We start from the raw sequence: 13,029 nt of genomic DNA on the forward strand, positions 1-13,029 counted from the left end.
ATCAGAAGCGCTGTGGAACTAAAGCTGGCTTGGATCAGGACAAAGCTAAAAGTGGGCTTTACCAGTCCCAGCCAGTAAGGGAAAGGTGCTTACAAGCCCAATAAGAAAGAGCTTGTAAACACTGTGTATGTCCAGAAGTACTAACGGTGGCGGCTGCCCCTCTGGGCAACAAGCAGTAAATAAAAGAGAAAAGTTGGGAGATTTTTTTTTTTTTTTTTTTTTTAGAGATTTTGGATTAGAAGAGGAGGAAGACCAAAGATTCAAACGTTAAGGTTGGACTTCAGAAAGGCAGATTTTATTGGCCTCAGAAAGAGGGTATGAAAGGTCCAATGGCTGGATATTCTAAAGTACAGATATGTCCAAGAAGGAGGGGAGATTTTGCTAAATGAAATTCTCACTGCACTATCGGTAACAATCCCAAAAAGAAGGAAGGATCGGAAGCATTTAAAGAGACCATGATAGATGAACACAGAACTTAATTACGTGTTAAAAATGAGAAAAAGAAAGTATATTACATGGAAAGAGGGAGGCATATCGAAAGAAGAATATAATGCTGTCTGCAGGGAATGCAGGGCAAGGGTTAGAAGAGCTAAAACCAGTAATGACGTGAGGCTTGCAAGGGAGACCAAAAGCAACAAAAAAGGATTTTGGAGATATGTCAATAGAAAAAGAAAAAGTCAAAGATGGTCTAGGATTTTTACCGGATAAAAAGGGTGAAGTGGTCAAAAATGATATTGAGAAGACCAAACTTTTCAATTCCTATTTTGCATCTGTGTTCTCTAAGAAAGCCATTGTAACATTAATTGAGCTTTACGGTGTAATCGAAGGAATAAAAGAATCCACTCTTATGAATGAGTCACTGAGGAGGAAAGCGCAAAAGGCTATGCTACCAGAATACCAGAGAGGTTGGTTACTCAGCGGATTGCAGACCCCTGATCTTAACAACACAACTAGCAGTAGCCGTGGAGCATTCCTACGATGCCCTAGACGCTTCATCACAGGACTAGCTAAGCCTAAAGACAGAAAGGTGAAATATAAACTGCCCCGGAGCAGATCCCCAAAGGAATAGACAGCCCCCAAACATATATTGTCGGTGAGACTAGATGAAACACAGACACAGAGAAAATAGACTGAGCAAATGATGGGGCCCACACTGACCAGATAGGACAGGACAGAAAAGGCACTGTCTGCAATCACGCAAAAACCCTAAAAGTTCCAACACGACTGAAGCACAAAAATACTGAGGTTAGCACAACCTCACCCCCACTATATCAGCACTCAGGTGTGAACTGGCGGCTAGCAACAGGCTAATACAGCAGGGGACTGAGCAAACAAACAAAAGATAAAAAAAATACAAAGCAGGAGCCAGCAGCCCCAGGGGGGGCCAGCTGACTCCTGACAGCAAGGCAAAATCAATCAGATGCAAAGGATTTAGCAAATGACACTTAGCTGGAAAATGCAGGATCAGGCAGGAGACTGATATCCTCACTATGCACAGACAGGAGTATCACTGGCAGCCACTGAGAGAAGCTTGCTCGCTTATGTACTCCCAGTCACTACCTCTACTTCTCCAATCATTCTCTGCAGCTGTTGGATTAACATCCTATTGACCAGCTCCACTACCAGCAGTATCCACCAGAGGGAGCCCTGCCACAAAAGTCGGATTAAGAGAGTTCACAACACCACTCTATCCATAAACAGAGAGATGGTGAGGAAACACTTAGGTAATTTAAAATATTTTAAATCTCCTGGTCCAGATTAATTACATCCTATGGTACTGAAAGAGTTAGCAGAGGAAATTGCAGAATCACTGGCCAGAATGCTTAAAAATCATGGAGAACAGGAGAAGTCCCAGAAGATTGGATCAGGGAAAATGTTGTCCCTATCTTCAAAAAAGGAAAGAAGATGGAGCCAGGAAATTACAGGCCAGTGAGTCTTACTTCTATAGCAGGAAAGATCTTTGAACAAATAATTAAACAGCATGTATGTAAGTACTTGGATAAGAATACAGTAATTAACTAGCATGGGTTTGTAGCAAACAAGTCATGCCAGACTAATCTACAGTTAGGTCCATATATATTTGGACAGAGACAACATTTTTCTAATTTTTGTTGTAGACATTACCACAATGAATTTTAAACCAAACAATTCAGATGAAGTTGAAGTTCAGACTTTCAGCTTTCATTTGAGGGTATCCACATTAAAATTGGATGAAGGGTTTAGGAGTTTCAGCTCCTTAACATGTGCCACCCTGTTTTTAAAGGGACCAAAAATAATTGGACAATTGACTCCAAGGCTATTTCATGGACAGGTGTGGGCAATCCCTTCATTATGTCATTCTCAATTAAGCAGATAAAAGGCCTGGAGTTGATTTGAGGTGTGGTGCTTGCATTTGGAAGGTTTTGCTGTGAAGGAAACAAGCGGTCAAAGGAGCTCTCCATGCAGGTGAAACAAGCCATCCTTAAACTGCAAAAACAGAAAAAACCCATCCGAGAAATTGCTACAACATTAGGAGTGGCAAAACCTACAGTTTGGTACATCCTGAGAAAGAAAGAAAGCACTGGTGAACTCATCAATGCAAAAGGACCTGGGCGCCAACGGAAGACAACAGTGGTGGATGATCGCAGAATAATGTCCATGGTGAAGAGAAACCCCTTCACAACAGCCAACCAAGTGAACAACACTCTCCAGGAGGTAGGCATATCAATATCCAAATCTACCATAAAGAGAAGACTGCATGAAAGTAAATACAGAGGGTTCACTGCACGGTGCAAGCCACTCATATGCATCAAGAATCAAAAGGCTAGACTGGACTTTGCTATAAAAAAAACATCTAATAAAGCCTGCACAGTTCTGGAAGAACATTCTTTGGATAGATGAAACCAAGATCAACCTCTACCAGAATGATGGAAAGAGAAAAGTATGGCGAAGGCGTGGTACAGCTCATGATCCAAAGTATACCACATCATCTGTAAAACACGGCGGAGGCAGTGTGATGGCTTGGGCATGCATGGCTGCCAGTGGCACTGGGTCACTAGTGTTTATTGATGATGTGACACAGGACAGAAGCAGCTGAATGAATTCTGAGGTATTCTGAGCCATACTGTGTGCTCGGATCCAGTCAAATGCAGCCAAACTGTTTGGTCGTCGTTTCATACTACAGATGGACAATGACTCAAAACAAAGCCAAAGCAACCCAGGAGTTTATTAAGCAAAGAAGTGGAATATTCTTGAATCGCCAAGTCAGTCACCTGATCTCAACCCAATTGAGCATGCATTTCACTTGTTAAAGACTAAACTTCAGACAGAAAGGCCCACAAAAACAGCAACTGAAAACCACCACAGTGAAGGCCTGGCAGAGCATCAAAAAGGAGGAAACACAGCGTCTGGTAATGTCCATGAGTTCAAGACTTCAGGAAGTCATTGCCAACAAAGGGTTTTCAACCAAGTACTAGAAATGAACATTTTATTTACAATTATTTAATCTGTCCAATTACTTTTTGTCCCTTTAAAAACAGGGTGGCACATGTTAAGGAGCTGAAACGCCTAAACCCTTCATCCAATTTTAATGTGGATACCCTCAAATGAAAGCTGAAAGTCTGAACTTCACCTGCATCTGAATTGTTTTGTTTAAAATTCATTGTGGTAATGTCTAGAACCAAACTGATAAAAATGTTGTTTCTGTCCAAATATATATGGACCTAACTGTATTAAGACTGAGAAGTATAGAGTCTAGATCACGTGAAGTAATTATCCCCGTCTACTCCTCCTTGGTCAGGCCACATCTGGAATACTGTGTTTGGTTCTGGGCACCACATTTTAAATAAGACATTAAAAAACTGGAGTAAGTTCAGAGAAGAGCTACCAGGATGGAGAGCAGACTGCAAAGTATGTCCTATGAAGAACGGTTATAGAATCTGGGAATGCTTGCAAAAAAAGAAACTAAGAGGAGACTTAATAGCTATCTACAAATATCTGAAGGGATGACACAGTGTAGAGGGATCATTATTCTCATTTACACTTGGAAACACGAGGAGCAATGGAATGAAACTGAAAGGGGGAAGATACAGATTAGATATTAGAAAAAACGTTTTGACAGTGAGGATGATCAATGAGTAGAACAGGCTGCCAAAAGAGTGGTGAGTTCTCTTTCAAGGGTTGGAGAGAAATCTGCCTGAGATGGTTTAATGAATCCTGCATTGATCGGGGGGTTGGACACAATGACCCTTGAGGTCCCTTCCAACTCTAACATTCTATGATTCTATGAAATTTTAATAACTAAATTCCATAGGTGCTTGTTTTATTACAAATCTACCTATCTTAGAAGATGGAAATATCCTTTTAAGGCTCTTTGAAGGTTAAATATTCATATAGATGTTTGTACACAGTGAGTTAAGATGAACCTATATTGTTACTTTCAGTAAAACATGTATTATTATTATTTATTTATATAGCACCATTGATTCCATGGTGCTGTACATGAGAAGGGGTTACATACAAATTACAGATATCACTTACAGTAAACAAACTAACAATGACAGACTGATACAGAGGGGAGAGAGGACCCTGCCCTTTCGGGCTTACATGCTGCAGGATGGTGGGGAAGGAGACAGTAGGTTGGTGGGTTGCAGCAGTTCCGGTGTTGGTTGAGGTGATATCACCGGTAGTGGTGAGAGAGAAGGAGGTAGCGGGGTCATTGCAGGCTGTAGGCTTTCTTGAAGAGGTGGGTTTTCAGGTTCCGTCTGAAGGATCCAAATGTGGTTGATAGTCGGACTTGTTGGGGCAAAGAATTCCAGAGAATAGGGGCTATTCGGGAGAAGTCTTGGAGGCGGTTGGGTGAGGAGCGAATAAGTGTGGAGGAGAGAAGGAGGTCTTGGGAGGACCAGAGATTACGTGAGGGAAGGTATCGGGAGATTAGTTCAGAGACATATGGGGGAGACAGGTTATAGATGGCCTTGTAGGTCAGAATTAGTAATTTGAACTGGATACGCTGAGGGAATGGGAGCCAGTGAAGAGATTTGCAGAGGGGAGAAGCGGAGGAGTAGCGAGGAGAGAGATGAATTAGTCCGGCGGCAGAGTTAAGGATGGACTGGAGAGGTGCGAGGGTGTTAGCAGGGAGACCACAGAAAAGGATGTTGCAGTAGTCAAGGCGGGAGATGATGAGGGCATGCACAAGCATTTTAGTAGATTGAGGGTAGGACGGATTCTGGGAATATTTTTGAGCTGGAGGCGACAGGAGGTAGAAAGAGCTTGGATGTGCGGTTTGAAGGACAGGGCAGAGTAAAAGGTTACTCCGAGGCAGCGGACTTCTGGTACTGGGGAAAGTGTGATGTCATTAATTCTTATAGCTAGGTCGGGTAAAGAAGATCTGTGAGATGGAGGAAAGATGGTGAGTTCAGATTTGTCTACATTGAGTTTGAGGAAGCGAGAGGAGAAGAAGGAGGATATGGCTGATAGACACTCTGGGATTCTGGACAGCAGAGAGGTGATGTCTGGGCCAGAGAGGTAGATCTGAGTGTCATCAGCATAAAGGTGGTAGTGGAATCCGTGGGACTTTATGAGTTGCCCCAGACCAAGTGTATAGATTGAGAAGAGTAGGGGTCCTAAAACAGAACCTTGGGGGACTCCAACAGAGAGAGGGTGGGATGAGGAGGTGGTGTGGGAGTGGGAGACGCTGAATGTGCGATTGGAAAGGTATGAGGAGATCCAGGATAGGGCAAGGCCTTTGATGCCGAAGGAGGAGAGGATCTGTAGTAGTAGGCAGTGGTCAACTGTGTCAAATGCAGCGGACAGGTCTATATGTATAACATTTAGTGATACTATAGTAAAAAGTATCAGCTCTGCGACACTGAAACCTGGAAATCTCAGCAGGATTGTCCATCCATCTCATATGTATCCGGGCCTCCCAACTCTTCCCTGGCAAATGACGAGGTAGAGAAGGATGATAAGGCCAATAGTTCAGGAGACCTGCGATTGGTCCAGACATTTTGGTCTATATACAAACCATGAAACACAGACAGAAGGCCAAATGCAGCCTTAGCGTCACCAAATGCATTAAATTGCTGTTACAATGACCAAATGCTCTGTCACCTCACGGCTATCATGCCTGATCCGGCGTGCATGTGTCTAGTATGAGGAGAGAGAGAAAGCCGGAGCCAGACCCCTCTGGTGGCCCCTTCACTGCCATGGAGTATAGACTCCATGGCAGATTTCAACGTAAGGTTACCTTTCTGACACTAAAGTAACAATGTATTGGAAGTTTCCTATGTAACCTGCATATATATCAGCTACTAAAGCATATACCGTATATATATATATATATATATATATATATATATTTATATAGCCTATATACCTGCAATTACATAGATACATAAACTCTATAATGTATCATCAGCCACAATCCAGAAAACGCAGTATCTTCCTAGGAGGTCTCTAATACATAACTATATAAGGTAAAGGTAACGTGTCTCTGACGTAACCGGAGGACTTGTGCCAAACAATCCCATAGGGCTCCTTTTAATAAACACTATTCATCACCTCATTTAAAGGGTTACTCGTAAGTTTGGACGTTATTCCCTATTCTCAGGATAGGGGATAAATTCTTGATCGCTGGGGGTCTGACCGTTGGGACCACCACTAATCCTGAGATCTCTTAAGGGCCCCGTGTAAATGGAGGGGAAGTCGATCAAGCACGCTGCAACTCCATTTATTCCACTGCTCGGACAACCCCTTCTCAATTACTGTGCTTTCCTCAGGTAAAAGTCATTCCTGCAGCCAATAAGCAGCCGCTTCACTGTCCCCTCTTTCAGATAAATCAGATTTTCAGAGGAAGTTAGTGAGCATCTGCAGCTCTCACTTCCTCTTGATGTCAATTACATCTGAAGAGAGGCAGAGTGAAGTGACCGCTGATTGGCCGCAGGGATTGCATGACAATGTCACACAATCTCCTTGATAGCCAGTGCTGACACCACTGGAACAGAGCCAGCACTGGTGGAGGCGAGTATAGATGTAATTATTTTACTTGGTGGAAACAGTGATTGAGAAGAGGTTGCACGAATAATGGAGAACTCCTTTAGTGACAACACTGGAGATAGACGAGTGTTCTTCCCGGGTGGTCTTTGATACACCCATAAGAATGACAGAGCGGCAGTGCTCATTATCAACCAAAACTCCCATCATAAGAGGCTCTTAAAAGCCCTAGTTGTCGGGAACCCTAGTGATCGGGAAGTTATCCTTTATACCAAGGGTAGGGTATAACTGTGAAACTTGAAAATACCCCTTCTTCAATTAGAGCAACTTCAATGTCACTTTTTCCATGGACATACATACACATAAGCACTTGACAATAGCTTCTGCTCCGTACAAACTGTGATCAGAAAATATTACAACTTCAAAAACTATTGGCGAGTACTCACACCGATATACTATATTTTGAGATGTTTTGTTCTTGATGTTTGTATAACATTTTTAGATCTATTCTTAAGATTCTATTGTGGAACTTTGTTTCACTTTGTGATTTATATATAACTGGAATAACTATGTAGCGGTACAATGAAGCAAACAAACTTTACTCTAGCGTTTTCTTACTAGTGCTGTAGATCTGCATTATTTGCACAATCACTCCCAGCATTTCTGCTGGAGAAGTAGTTGCACCACATCTAGAGAGCCTCTGGGCACGCTCTATTACAGGCCTGTACTAATGCCCACATAGGAGCTGACCCTTAGATTTTCTTAGTCCTGACTGAGACATTTGTCACACATCTCTGTATCCTCACAATACTAAATATATACGTCTTTCATAAATCTGGGAGGGTTAGGTGACAATAATTGAGTAAATTAATTATTTTTTACATTTGAAAAAAAAACCCTAATATTTTTTTATAATTTAGAAACATAACTGTTTAAGGTTTATAAAAGGGGTCTGCTTTCTTTTTTTTTTCTTCCTAGAAACAGCACCACCCTTGCCCAAAGGCTGTTTCTGGTATTTCAGCTCAATCTCGGTCACTTAAAAAGGTGAGCTGTAATACCCAAGTACAAGAATAGATCTTATTCTGGGGTGAAAAATAAAAGTATTTTCTCTTAGGCATTAAAAATAAAAATAAAACTATTTTTCTTGTTGTCAAAGCCACAAATGTGCGAGTCCTACTCTTAGAAAGCAAAAGCACATAACAAGGTTTTAACTCTTTGGATCCCATTGTACATGATGAACCATTACCCACCACCAAAAGAAAAATCTTGATTCTCACCATCTATGGATGATGCAGTAAAAGCCACTGACAGTAAGCCCAGGAATGGAAGCAGCAGCGGGTCCAGGCTCCTCCATAAAACCATCCTATTGTGGTTGCTTTGGTATTTGGGGGGTTCTGCGTGTCGTGCACCCTGTACCCTCAGTCTGGCTGCTTCTGTGTCCTTCAGGTGTGTTTTATGAGTTCGCTGTAACCTGACTCATTACAGACACAAAGATCTTCTGTTGTGACTCACCCTCTGAATAACAGCCCAACCCTTCCCTATTTCACAGACACACACTAGATCCTGCTCCACACATCATCCAACCTGCTCAGTGTGCGCCAGGGGTGACCGGCTCAGCAGGACGCAGGATCGCAGATTGCTCTATTCCAAAAGTCCTACATGGATACTATCAAAGTCTAGCTACTTTAGGCCATGTTCACACGCAGCGTACATGTGCTTCTTCTGCAGGTGTCCGCACCAAAATACACAATAAGGGTACGTGCACACGCTGCGGATTAGGTGCGGATTCATCAGTGTGGATTTTGTACAATCCGCAGGTGAAACCGCAGGTCAAAAGACCTGCGGTTTTACCTGCGGATTGCTCTGCGGTTTTGCCCTGCGGTTTTTCATCTCCTCAATGGAGGAGATGGCAAACCGCAGGAGAATCCGCAGAAAGAATTGACATGTCAATTCTTTCTGCAGATTGAAAACCGCAGATAATCCGCGCGGAAAATTCCGCACCGTCTGCACTGCGGTTTTTGATTCCATAGGGAATCATGGTACTGTACACCGCAGCAAAAACTGCTGCGGGTCCGCAGCGGCCAAAACCGCTGCGGAACCGCAGCAAAATCCGCAGCGTGTGCACACTGCCTTACAATCTTCTCAGAAAATTGCATTTTTTAAAAAATTTGAATCGACATTTTTTAAAAGTTTTAATTCTGCACTTAAGGCGCTGTGCACACAGTGCGTTTTGATGAGTTTTCACTGAGTTTCCGAGTGTATTTGCAGTGTGTTATTTTCTGCAGCATGTCAATTCTTTTTGCGTTTCTGCAGCGTTTCCGCACCCATTGACTTCAACTGAGTCATTCAAATCCGCAGCAAAAACACAGGTATAAAAATGTTTCCGGATTTGCTGCGTTTTTGTTTTGCGTTTTACAGGCTTCATAATTTGTTTCCCTCGCTGTCATCTGGGTGACAGCGTGGGAAACACTGATGCAGTGGTTCTTATCGGCATTAATGCTACCGCCGGTAAGACCGTCGGTCACAGCGCTGCGGGATCATGCTGTCAGATGTCAGCGTGACCCCGCAGCTGTGACTGTGACCCGCGGTAACGTTACCGCTGGTAAGGTGGGTCAGATGTCTACGGGGTCACGCTGTCACATGTTAATGTGACCCCGTAGCTGTGACTTTTACCCACAGTGGTGACCTGTGGTAAAAAGTTTACCACAGGTCCGCAGGCGTGTTCTGATGAGACTACGGCTCCCATCATCCTACATCTGCTGTCACTGATAACAGTGACAGCAGGTGCCGCTGATGGGAGATGTAGACTCATCTGCTGGCGCCTGTGCTCACAGTTACAAAAAAGTAAAATAATTATATACATATTAACATAAAAATAAAAACCCATTATACTCACCTAACACCAAATCCCTGATGCCCTCGTATCCTAGAAAAAATGTAAATTAATAAGCCAACATATACTCGCCTGTCTGCTGCAGTCTAGGTAATCCAAGTGTCCCATGACGATCTCACGTGTAGAGCAGTCACATCGGGAGATGTGACCGCTCTACCCGGCCACCGGCGATACACTGACAGGAGGTTATCGCTCCCGCAGTGTATCACTGAGCTGCCGTGAGACTTCACCAGAGTTCATCAGCTCCGGTGCTCTCACGGCACCGCTGCATGAGAGCTTTCTCACACAGCAGTGGTGCCGTAAGGGAGAGCACTGGAGCTGATCAGCTAATGAACTTTGGTGAACTCTCTTACGGTGGCTCAGTGATTACCTCCTGTCAGTGTATCGCTGGCTATCTTTGATTCATTATGATCTATAGTATTCATATATTCACTTTATTTAGTAATATAAATTTCTTGAGAAAAAAAATACTTCCTCAAAATGGCGCCGGCCGCACCTATGCAGTAGCATAATTCGGAACGCGATAGATTCTACTGCCCAGGCGCTACCACCGGCACCATTTTGCTAGAGGAAAAAAAACAAATTTGTCTCCACCAAGACAGTAATCACTATTGGTGACCCGATATATGCTACTGCACAGGCGTCGCCATCTTGGTAGAGACATTTTTTTCCCTCTAGCAAAATTGCGCCTGCACCTGCGCCGTAGCAGCTATCGCATTCCGATTTATGATACTGTGCAGGCACGGCTGGTGCGATTTTGAGGATGAAATTTTCTTTTCTCAAGAAATTTATATTACTAAATAAAATGGATATATGGATACTATAGATCCAATCATGCTACAGCGCCGGCACCTGCATAATGAATGTAATTTTTTTTTATTCAAGCAATAAGATATGCAGTATGAGGGATCAGTGCCCTGTCAGATGCCATACTGATGCATATGTAATCAGAGCACGACAAAGCCCCACCCACAGCCCTGTCCTGAAAACGAGCATATAATTAACTAAAAATTATAAATAAAGATCAAACAACAAACACAAGATGGATTTCATCTCCGGGTATCAGTGTAAGGCCTTGATGACACATGCGATAAATATGGCCGAGTCTCGCATGTTAATACCCGGCACTCGGGAGCGGAGAATGCGGCCGCATAGCAATACATGGAGCCGCATGCTCCGCTCCCGAGTGCTGGCGGCAGTGCTGGGTATTAACATGCGAGACTCGGCCGTATTTCTCGCATGGGTGATCCCGGCCTAATCAGTATAACGGCGCCGACCTGACACTGTCTGTAGGTTACTGCTCACAATCCTGCTGACAGGTTCCCTTTAAACATCTGTAACGTTGACCGTAGACATAAGATTAATATCAGCTGAATCTGCCCATTTTGGTGAGACCATCAGACTGATGGGTCAGTGTGTATGGAATGTCCTGACTCCCTTCCCCCGACAACAGACATTGAGGAAAAGAAGAATTCAACTCTGGGATTCAACTTGCCCAATCCTTTTATTATTTGGGTAGATAAGTTCAGCAACTTATTCCCCTTCTCCATGCATAATATATGCTTGCTCGGCCAAGTGGAGTGTGCATATGGATGTTGGGAGGGATAATAATAATAATAATAATAATAATAATAATAATTTTATAAAACACTTATTTTAACTCAAAATATTTTTAGTCTCCATGTTATGATAAAACCAATGAAATGCCCCAGAACATATTTTATATTGGTATAAGTGCAGTCACCATTTAATAAACAGAATCAAATAGAAAAACTGAATAAAAAAAAATCCCACAGTAAGTAAATAAATAATAATAGTGCATGTAAATAGCATAGAGTACTTAATTAACACTATTTTGATTAAAAAAAAAGCCATCCCACCTTGACAAGTTGTACCCAATCGGGACAGACCCTAACTCTAGTATCTCACCTCGCTATTTATCGGTGGATCACCCCCTCAGGGCTGTGGGTTTACTCAGTACCGGGCCGATGTCTTAAAGGAATGTGTCGCAGTGGCAGTGACCCAGTCCGTGGCCCTGAGTGTCCATGTAAAATAAGAGGATTGATGCTGAATAAAGTTTATGTGTAGATAAGTTCGTTATGCCACCTGTGGTATCTGGTCGTAAGGGGACCAGCGCTGCAGTGCAGATCCTCTGGGACAGATGGTGTGATGCAGCAGAGATGTAATAGCTCTCCACAGGCAGAGCTGTAGTCCCAGGGCAGTTGTAGTAGATGTTAAGGTAGATGGTGTAGTGTTCAGGCAAGGGATGTAGCAGTGCTAAAAGGTTGACGCAGGAAAAAGGCAGAGACTCAGCTGAATGCAGTTCCAATGCTTTACTCACAGTTTTCTGATGCAAACAGATGCCCGCTTCAGCGCTGTGTCCCCCAGGTGAGAGACTCAATCAACCCCCAGGCAAATGAAATACACCTTTCCAGCACTCCCTCAATATGTGCCTTTCCTGGACGTCTCCTTTCTAGCGCTAATATGAAGTACTTACAATTATGAATTACACTTAAGTTCCTCTTTCTTTCTATTACTTAGAACTCCACTTGCATGACAGGCAGCTGTAGCCTGCTTCAGGGACCGCTTACATTCAAGTCCCGGCTCACACACGATGCTACTGTGTCGGTGAGTCTCAGTTGGGAATAAAGCATTTACAGCTTCTATTCCTCCGGTTTCTGCTGTAGGACCATTAGTATCCACACAGCCTCAGATACCGGCGCTCCGCCTCTGGCGAATAAGCTTAGGGACAGGGCTCTGCTCTAGCCCCAGTCCCCCACATGTCCCGTCCTTTCCTCTCCTTCAGGGAGAACTCTCCTTCCGCTCCTTTCCTTCCCAGCAGCTCCAGCTACCCAGGAGCTGCTGCATACACGTCCTCTCACTGCTTCCCCACTTGGGGAACTGACCCTGACTTCCTATCAGTTCTCCCGCTTTCTTAAACTAAACTAAACTCCACCCACCTCCCAGCACCCTTCATGAATCAAGCTGGGGTCATATAGGGTGCCCTGCTGTTCTAAGGTGTCTGTGCTGGGTGCAGGTGTTGGAGTCTGGTCAGGTGTCTCCATCTTACCTGGGCAGTGGGATACTACACCTCAGGAGGAGGTGCAGTACCTCTGTGGCAACTGAACCCTCGAGGGCACCACATAGGCAGACCACAAAATAGA

General features: G+C 43.6%; 1 protein-coding gene across 1 annotated transcript in view; it reads right to left on the reverse strand.

The window, feature by feature from the left end:
• Nucleotides 1-8,453, reverse strand: part of LAMC2 (laminin subunit gamma 2) — a 43,157-nt gene extending 34,704 nt beyond the window's left edge. The window contains exon 1 of the mRNA XM_073571330.1: nt 8,250-8,453. Within this exon, the coding sequence (XP_073427431.1) occupies nt 8,250-8,334 (85 nt within the window). The 5' untranslated portion in view covers nt 8,335-8,453. The remainder of the gene's footprint in view (nt 1-8,249) is intronic.
• Nucleotides 8,454-13,029: the final 4,576 nt, after the last annotated feature.

The sequence above is a fragment of the Dendrobates tinctorius genome, unplaced genomic scaffold (genome assembly GCF_039654945.1).
Source record: "Dendrobates tinctorius isolate UK_male_01 unplaced genomic scaffold, ASM3965494v1 ptg000029l, whole genome shotgun sequence".
Classification (NCBI taxonomy): Eukaryota; Metazoa; Chordata; class Amphibia; order Anura; family Dendrobatidae; genus Dendrobates; species Dendrobates tinctorius.